The sequence below is a fragment of the Artemia sp. Qi Xiang Cuo genome, chromosome 4 (assembly GCF_049724085.1).
Source record: "Artemia sp. Qi Xiang Cuo chromosome 4, ASM4972408v1, whole genome shotgun sequence".
Classification (NCBI taxonomy): Eukaryota; Metazoa; Arthropoda; class Branchiopoda; order Anostraca; family Artemiidae; genus Artemia; species Artemia sp. Qi Xiang Cuo.
The window spans coordinates 88,687,811-88,697,542 of NC_142797.1; the positions used below are offsets into that span (position 1 = coordinate 88,687,811).

The 9,732-nt window shown below is 40.3% G+C and overlaps 1 protein-coding gene across 1 annotated transcript; it reads right to left on the bottom strand.

Annotated features, from left to right (window-relative positions):
• Positions 1-4,353: 4,353 nt before the first annotated feature.
• On the bottom strand, positions 4,354-5,205 carry LOC148953600 (uncharacterized). Its single transcript, XM_089088023.1, has one exon. The coding sequence runs from the start codon at positions 5,203-5,205 to the stop codon at positions 4,354-4,356; it is 852 nt and encodes a 283-aa protein (XP_088944149.1).
• Positions 5,206-9,732: the final 4,527 nt, after the last annotated feature.

Genomic DNA, 9,732 nt, shown 5'->3' on the forward strand with positions numbered 1-9,732 from the left:
TGCAACCCCTCCCTTCAAGTGTCCCAGAAACTAGCAGTACAGGTTACCGCAATCATTATACTGTCTCAATCAAGAAAATCAATGGCCAACCCTTTTCAAAAGATCGAATATTGCAAATTAGGAACGCTGTTTTTCTGATCACCAAGGTAAATTTTGAACTTGTTTTCAAGCAGGACGAGTCTATTGATATTTACTTTACGTCTTCTCAGGCGGCAGACCATATGCTGTCAAAATCCAAAGAAATAATTCTTGATGGCTCGAAAATTTTAGCCACAAAAAAAATGTGAAAAGTTACACAAGTATGTGCTTTATGGTGTTGATACCAGTGTAAAAGTGGAGGAAATACAAACTGAACTAATAGATTCTTCAGGCCTTCTCATAAATCCTTCAACTGCAATAAGGCTAAGTTTAAACAAAGAAGGAGTCCTTCACCCAAGCCGTTTAATCCTCATTTCCTGCAAAGTTGAGCTAAACAGAGAAACATTCTTGTACGGTATGTCCCTTTTTTATAAGATTTATAAGCCTAAGCCCCTACAATGCTCTACTTGTCTCGCCCACGGCCAAAGCAAAAAACACTGCAAACAGTCCCATCTGTCTTGCCTTAAGTGTGGGAAAACAGGCCACGCAATTAGTGAATGCCCTGAGTCAGACCCTTTCTGCAGAAATTGTAACCGTAAGGGACACAAAGCCCTCCAAAAAAAATCTTGCCCGGCTCACCAAAAGCGAGTCGTAATCCTTAGAACATCGGATAAAATGAACCTACCCTACTCAGTTGTAGCTGCAAGAATCCCTCAGCAACCCACACCCCATCGGCCCAGTAGATGCCAAGCAACAGTTGTTGTAGAAGATGCAAATACAGTATCATTTCCTAAAGAGGCAAACAATGTTCATACTCAAGGTATTAGTCAGTCCCCCTATCCCTTACCTAAGTTTACTTCAACATCCTGCCCCCCCAAAAGATTCATCCGAAAGTTGCAAAGAAGGGCAAGGACTTGCAACTTATCTCACAGTCAGTCACTTAATTGAGGCTAGTAATGAACCAGAGGAAACCAAAAATATTCTCAAAAAGAAAGCTATCACCAAACTCCTAGGCGATGACATCTTGCAAACAGCTATAGCTCAATTATCAAACAGTTGGTGGTAACGAACTGTAAGAAAGGAGCGACCCGGCTAAATGGTAACCGAAGCTCTAAAAAACGGAATTTTGATACCAATAGATACATAAAAAGAATCAAATTTTAATTCTGATTTCAAATATATAAGTTTCATCAAGTTTAATCTTACCCATCAAAAGTTACGTGCCTGAGAAAATTTGGCTGATTTTCGAAAAAAGGAAGAAAGACCCCCTAAAAGTTATAGAACCTTAATGAACATCACACCATCATATTCAACGTATCAGAGAACCCTACTGCAGAGGTTTCAAGCTCCTATGTACAAAAATGTGGAATTTTCCATTTTTTGCCAGAAGAAAGATCACAGATGGGTGTTTTTTTTATTTTCTTTTTCTTTTTCCCAGGGGTGATCGTATCGACCCAGTGGTCCTAGAATATCGTGAGAGGGCTCATTCGAAGGGAAATTAAAAGTTCTAGTGCCCTTTTTAAGTGACCAAAAAGTGGTGGGTAACTAGGCCCCCTCCCACGCTCATTTTTTTCCCCAAAGTCACTCGATCAAAATTTTGAGAAAGCCATTTTGTTCAGCATTGTCGAAAATATTATAACTATGTCTTTTAGGATAACTTAATCCCTCAAAGCCCCCAGGGAGAGGGCTGAAAGTTATGAACTTTACCCAATGTTAACATACAGTACTAGTTTTTGGGCAGCATACAGCCGTTTTCCGGGGGATTTTTTGCTGATCGGGGGGGTGGAGGAGAGGTCGGGGATTATATGGGAGGATCTTTTCATGAACAAAGTTTCATGGGGGAAGAGACATGTCTATGAGAGGGGTGCCGGATTTCCCATCATTATTTAAAACAAAAATCAGAAATTAAATATAAAAAAACAAGTTTTTCAACTGAAAGTAAGGAACAACATCAAAACTTAAACCGAACAAAAAATATTAGCTATATGATTGGGTTCACCTTCTAGTCAATGCCTCACTCTTTAAGCCAAAGATTTTTTAGTACTTTCATAAGAGCTATTTATTCTAATTAACGGCCTTTGTGATTAAGGAATTTGAAGAAAATTTAAACTTTAGCTTAAAGAGAAAGGTATTGACTACGGTCACGTAAGTTAAGTTGCAAATTACGTCATAACCAAATTTAGAGACAGCTATTTAGCAAAAGGGAAGTAAAAATCCTATGTGAATTTTGTTTACTTATTCAATGACAGTGAGCCAAAATGAAAGCTGCATTAACTAAAAAACGATCAGAAATTAAATAAAAAAAACAAGTTTTTTAAACTGAAAGTAAGGAGCGACATTAAAACTTAAAACGAACAGAAATTATTCCGTATATGAAAGGGGCTGTCCCCTCCTGAATTTCAATATTCAAATCAAGCAAATGATGAAACTTTGACCACAATGGATATTTAAATGTACACTATGCAAGATTTTACGTTTCTCACGAAATTATCACTGCGCATTAATGTTGTTTTTAACTATTACGATGACCAAAATAATTTGCGCAACAACCCCTTAGCTAGCCTGATAGCCCCTTAATCCATATTATCTGTGAATATCTCGACACTTTTGATTTTGTAAAGAATGTAAAACCTAAGCTAACGGAAGAGACAAAACTTAATATAATTTGCTTTAACATCAGAAGCATAAGAGATAGGACTAATTTTAAAGATTTAATTTTAATTAACGGTTACTGCCCTTTCGACGTAATTGGAATAACGGAGACGTGGCTTTCAGAAATTGGTAATACTAATGAATTTTCCCTCCCTGGCTTTCAAGCTATTCATATTGAAAGAAAATTAACCAAGTCCTCTGGTGGCATTTCTCTTTACATCCGGTCAATTCTAAAATTCACCAGGCTATTACACTGTGAATCCTTATTCTCGCAACCTAAAAATAATAGATGAATTTATTCAATACTTACTTAGGTCCCGGCCATCCTCGTGGGACACTTTGGGGCCACTCCTCTTGCTAGCTCATGCGTAAGGGCTCGGTACATTGCTTTATCTGGTGCGACACGTGATAACGGGGCTATCTTGACGTTGTCGAAGTGGAAGTTCTCCATCCATCGTTTTCGTGGTGTGCCTCGTGGACGAAGGCCATGGAGGGATCCTTCAAGGGCGATTTTCGGAAGGCGGCTCGGCTCCATTCGCTTGACGTGGCCGACCCAGCGCAGTTCTTGCTTCTTGATTTTACTGAGTATAGTTTCAGTGGACTGGAGCCTTTCACGTACTTCCACATTTGTGATTCGGTCAGTGTATTTGATTCTAGAAATGCGACGGAGGCATCTCACCTCAAAAGCTAGAAGTTTTATTTCGTGTTCGGTTTTAAGGGTCCATGTTTCGCATCCATAAATAACTATGGGTATTACAAAACTGTTGAATAGTCGCATTTTCAGTCTGTTGGATAGGTGGTTACTTTTCCAGAGGTTGGCTAGTCTTCGGAAGCTAGAGCTAGCAAGTGCAATCGATGGTTCATTGCAGAGCTATGGCAATTATCTGAGGAGAGTAGGCTACCAAGGTACAGGAAGTGGTCAACTGTTTCAACCAGTCTTTCGCCTATGATGATAATGGGCGGGTTGTCTAGTTCACGTCTCGTAGTTACCATGACTTTGGTCTTCCCGAACTCCATCCCGAACGGCTTTGTAGTATCGTAGAGTTTATCAGCTTGTGCCTGCAATTCTTGTGTAGAGTTGGCTAGCTCATCAATATCATCAGCGTAGGCAAGATTCTCTATTAGCACCCCTCCTATTGTTGCGCCATATTCCGACTGCATCATTGATAGAACGGCATTTAAAAAGAGGTTGAAGAGATGTGGTGATAAAATACAACCCTGGAGTACTCCTGACGAAGTTGTAAACTCTTCTGACAACCCATCAACGGTTATTACTTGGCCTCGGAACTGGTTGTACAGACTCTTGATTATTTGGACTATCTCATAAGGGATGCCGTAGTGAAGGAGGATATGCCGAAGTCCTTCGCGCCATATCAGGTCAAATGCCTGACGGAAATCAACGAATAGTTGGTAGAGTTCTTGGTTGAATTCGATGTGTCGTTCCATGAGTTGCCGAACGACAAATATCTGATCGATTGTTGATCTTCCAGGGCGGAAGCCGGCCTGATATTCTCCAATGGCAAAGGCAGTTGTTGCTTGTATGTGTTGGAGTAGGACTTTTGTCAGGACACGTGACCGATGGCTCGTGAGGCTGATCGGACGGTAGTTTCTGCACTCTTTTTTTTACCCGTTTTTTTGAATGGGTACAATGGCAGCCTTGCACCACTGACGGGGTACGTGACCGATTTCCCACACCGCAGACACAATGGCATGGTACAGGTCAGTTACATCATCCGATCTGACGTTAATGAGTTCAGCGGTGACTCCGTCTGGGCCAGGGGCTTTTCCTTGTTTGAGCGACTTGATTGCTGACTCGGTTTCTGACTTGAGTGGGGGTGGTGGTCTGAGTTCTTGGTCAGGTATGGGGAAGCGGGTTAGTATTTTAGGATCCGCAGCTACTGGGGGACTCAGTTTATCGTTAAAGTATTCTTTCCATCTTTCAAGTTTCATCTTTGAATCGTAGATCTCATTTCCGTCTTTGTCCAGGATCACTGATGTTTGCGGCTCTTTTTTCCGGCTTAACTCACGTACCATTCTGAAAACAGCTCCGCTATTCCCCTTCTTGAACAGTACTTCGCAGTCTTCGTATTTCTTCCGCATGTGGTTACGTAGTGCCTTTCTGATCTCTCGGTCTACTCTTCTCTTGAGGAGCTTGTAAGTATCCCAATTGTGACGGTCGGATTTATTGCAAAAAAGTTGCTTATCCTCGCATAGCTCAATAATATCGTCTGTGATCCATTGTTTTTCATTTGGAGTTTTCCATCCGAGGACGTCATTTGCTGTCTCTATTATTGCTGATGCAGCCTGACTGGACAGGGAGTCTATCTCATTAGTGCTGGTCAAGGGAGGATGATTTTCCAGGATATCTCTGAACTTTTCATATAGAGTGGAAGTGTAGGTTTGCCTTTTTGCAGGATCCCGCTCCAGATCCATCCGGAATCTTGGGATTTTTGTTGCTTTTTGCAATTTTATCATTCGTAACTTGAACCTTTACATCAAGAAACTGTGATCGGATTCAGAGCCTGTTCCAGTTCATGTTACTGTGTCTATTACGGAAGACTTGCAGCGCTTCAATATCAAGATATAATCAATCATGTTCTCGGTTTTACCGTCTGGGGATCTCCAGGTCACTTTAGGTCGATGGCGGTGTTTGAACATTGTGTTCGTTAAGAATAACTTGATTTTTCGGCAGAAGTCGAGCAATCGTTCCCCTCTCGCATTGAGTTTTCCGTGACCAAAAGTCCCCATTACAACGGATCGACCGGTATTATCCATACCTACTATAGCGTTAAAGTCCCCCATGACAATCAGTACGTCTTTCTTATGGATTTGGTCAATGACGCTTTGTAGTGTGAAATAGAATTCATCGCATTCTTCCTCACTTCTGGTGGAGTCTGGGGCATAGACTTGGACGACAGAGATATTCTTGGCAGCTCCCTTTAGTCGTAAGATGGTTATTCTTTCTGAGACTGGGGTGAAGGAGATTAGAGATTTTTTGGCAGTTGATGATACGAAGAATCCTACACCTTGTCAATGAACTCCGTCCTTGTGGCCGGACAACAAGAGCTCCAGAGAGGTTTTCCTCACTCGTTAGGGGGAGGTGAGTCTCAGAGAGGCCAATAACATCCCAATTGTACCTCTGTAGTTCTCTAAGGGCAAGATCTAGTTTTCCCGGTTTGGCAAGTGTTTGGATGTTTAGCGTGCCAAAGTGTAGGGTGGTTTTTGTCGGAACGGAACAACCGTGTGGATTTTCACCCCGGGTGGGGGTCGTCCTAGGCATAGGATCGTCGGCTGCCCCGGACGCGGTAGCATGTAAAATCGCATTATTATCATTCAAGATTGGTTGTTCGTCGGCTACCCCGGACGCGGTAGCATGTAAAATTGCATTTTCATCATTCAAAATTCGTTGTTCGTCGGTTAACCCGGACGCGGTAGCAGATGTTCGTATAATACTGGACCCTTTTTTCAGGATTTCAAGAGAGGTGGTTTCTTGGCTAAATGGGTGGTGGCGGAAAGCCACTCTTCTCCACCACCTTGCATAGGCCGTTTTCCATAAATCTGGATCCTCCGTCCTTTCGCAGTTGTCCTCCTATAGGGGATCCTCCCACGATGGTGTTCTGCTTCAACATGCAATTTAACCCAATGCTGGGAGAAGGTTTGTAACTGACGGGACGTGTCCACACGCTGGTGGGCCCTGCTGAGTGTACATCCGAGAGGCCTTCTTCCTCCTCCGCCTGTATTTACGGCCGCCGGGCGAGGGTGCCCCAGTTTCAATTTGATACATTTACCTTAAGTGGTCTTCTTCCAACAATCCTTTTTCCTACTAGAGTTGATCCTATGAGGTCTACCGCTACTGTACTTGATAAAATTTTTGTATCTACTTCCGTGGGGAACCACCTGTCCTCCAAAACAATGTTCTCTGAACTGTCAGACCACTTTCCAATCTGTCTCTCCCTATCTTTCCAACCAACTACTAAACACCCCAGAACTAATACCCCTACGTCTAATAGAATATATTTTATTGTGAATATGAACCGGTTCACGGATCGTTTGAAAACCTTTGACTGGTCCAAGGTTTTGGATTGTCAGGATGTTAATTCAGCGACAAATGGCTTTACACAGGGACTGAGTGATCTTATCAGTTCAACCTTTCCAGTCTGTAAATCAAACCGAAAAATTACCTATATACACCCCTGGATGTCCAATAGCCTGATAATCTCTTCATACTGTAAAAATGACCTGTATAAGTTAGCTTGCAAAACCAGTAGCGTTATTGACCTAACTAATTATAAAAAATACAAAAACTTATATACCAAAATCATCCTTGAAGCAAAAAATTATTATTATTCAAAAATCACTCACTGCAAAGGGAACTTGCAAAAAATTTGGTCAACAATAAATGAAACTCTGTAAAAAAAAAGGAATTTAATATCTATACCTATTAACCTTAAGGACATCAGTGGCAGATTAATTGAGCCAATTTCAGTACTGGATGTTTTTATAATTATTGCACCAATATTCCAAATGCTAACTCCTGTTCCCCCTCCGAGTCAGTACAACCTAGCAAGAATCCCATATCCATGTTTTTCTCTCCAACTGATAGTAATGAGGTACTTCAAGTTATCGAATCTCTCTCTAATAGTAGTACACCTGACTTCCTTGGGATAAGTAATAAGCTTCTTAGAACTGCATCTTCCTATGTTTGTGAAACCATTGTGCATATAGCAAACCTCTCTATGATCAATGGAGTCTTCCCAGAAATATTTAAATCAGCAATTGTTATCCTGATTCATTAAAAAAGGTGATCCGTCTGAGATAAGTAAATATCGTCCAATCTCACTTCTCCCAGATTTATCCAAAGTGCTCGAGAGAATTATCTTCCGACGTCTTTCTTCCTTTTTATTTGGGGTTAATCCTTCAGATTCGTTGATTTCCTCTCATCAATATGACTTCCGTTCCAAATTTTCAACTGCTCATGCACTAATCGACGCCACACAGTTTATCCGTTCCCAACTTGACCTTAAAAATACTGTAATTGGCTCATTTCTGGATTTTTCTAAGGCCTTTGATATGGTTGATCACAGTGTTTTATTAAGTAAACTCAAGAACAAAAGGATTTGTGGAATTCCTTTCTCATGGTTCGGCTCTTATCTCTCTGGTAGAGTACAGAGTGTGAGTCTGGGCGGCATGACCTCGCATCCCCTACTGTCCAGAAGGGCGTCCCGCAGGGCTCTGTTTTTGGTCCAATACCTTTTCTCCTTTATATTAATCATTTGGTTACAGGCCTGGGTCCATCAGTGCACCCAGTACTTTTAGCTAACGATAGCAACTTTTTCATCACCGGCCCTAATTTACCATCCGTCGTCACCTCTGCTCAAATCCTTCTGAATAGAGTACAGGAATGGTCTCTCGTTAACTGCATGACCATTAACAGCAAGAAAAGTCAGGTTGTATTATTTCAAACCCTTTACAAAAAAATGAACATCAGCAAGCACTTGGCCTAAAATATTCCACCAATCTCCTCCCTTAGGTCGAAGTTGCCAAGTTTCATGGTGTCCACACGGACTCCTCCCTATCATTTGCAACTTATGTTTCCTACATCAGAGCCATAATCTTGCGACAGGTAAGTATGATCAATCGTGTGAATAATTTTCTTCCCCCTGATATCGTTGTCACCCTTTATTACTTTTTTATTTACCCATGTATCTCATACTGCGGATCTGTTTGGGGAAACACTTATCCTTCAGTTACCAATAAATTAAAATCTGCCCAAAACCGTGCCATCAAAGCAATTTTTCGGCTGCCCCGACTGTATCCCACCAAGGACTTGTTCTCCGATTTTGGTATTATTCCTTTTGAACAAATCATTAAAAATTTAAATTTATCCCTTGCATACTCCGCTTACCATAAAAACCTTCCTCCCCAATTATTATCTTATTTGAATTGCAATAATTCTGAAGGCCTATGTCTCCGTTCATCCAACCGTTCCTTTATTGTCCCCAAGTGTGTCTCTAGCTCCGCCCAGCGACCCTCTATTTATAAATCTATACTTCAATGGAATATAATACCCTCCAGTATCCAGCTATCCACAAGTTTTCGCACGCTGTATAACAATGTTACTAAACTTTGATATTATAAATCTCTAAATTTTTAATCCATTTGCTTTAATTTACCCTTGTTTTCTCTTTTTTTCTCTCTTGTTCATTTTCAATTTTTTGTTGTTATGGTCCTCAACAAGTTCGCTTTCAGGATCCTTATTATTATTGGTGTTATGTTTCATTTTTTTTTATTTCAATAAATTGAAATTGAATTGAATATAAGAAATAATTTTGTCTTTCATACCCGTACAGCATATGAAAACTTTTTAAAACATTGTTTTTGTTTTTTAAGATATTTTTCTTATTGTTTGGTTTGTTCGTCACTGTTCTTGGGACATTAATAGCAGTTACTCCAGTTGAAAATAGTGACACTTTTGTCAAAGGAGATAATCATATCCCAGAAGTAATTCCGGCTGGCAACCTATTATCAATATATAATCAAAGAAACGCTGGTGTCAAAGGTGACAGTGCGGTTTTTGAAGATGTCAATGGGAAATTTGCCGATTGGGAAGATATACAATCTAGAAGGACTCGTAGAGGACTGAAGAAGCTGAAAAAATCCATCAAGAAGCGTGCAAAAAAGGCAGAAAGCTCAGTAAAAAAGCGTTTAAAAAAGGCAGAAAACTCAATTAAAAAAAGATGTGAAATTAGCAGTTTGAAAGGTATTAGTTGTAAAGGTTAAGATTTTAATAAATAAATGCTAATTTTCAAATTTTTTTAAAAGGCCTCAAATTTTGTTCTTCAAATTTAAAGTACTGATTATAGGTTTTAGTCGCTTTTGGTTTTTGTATCCACTTACTTACATGAGGATTTTCACAGGTTTCCTAGCATCCAAGCTCTTTGAAAAAAGCACGCAATTCCTTGCAAAATACCAAAAAGACAAAGTCTATAAATTTTCCGACTA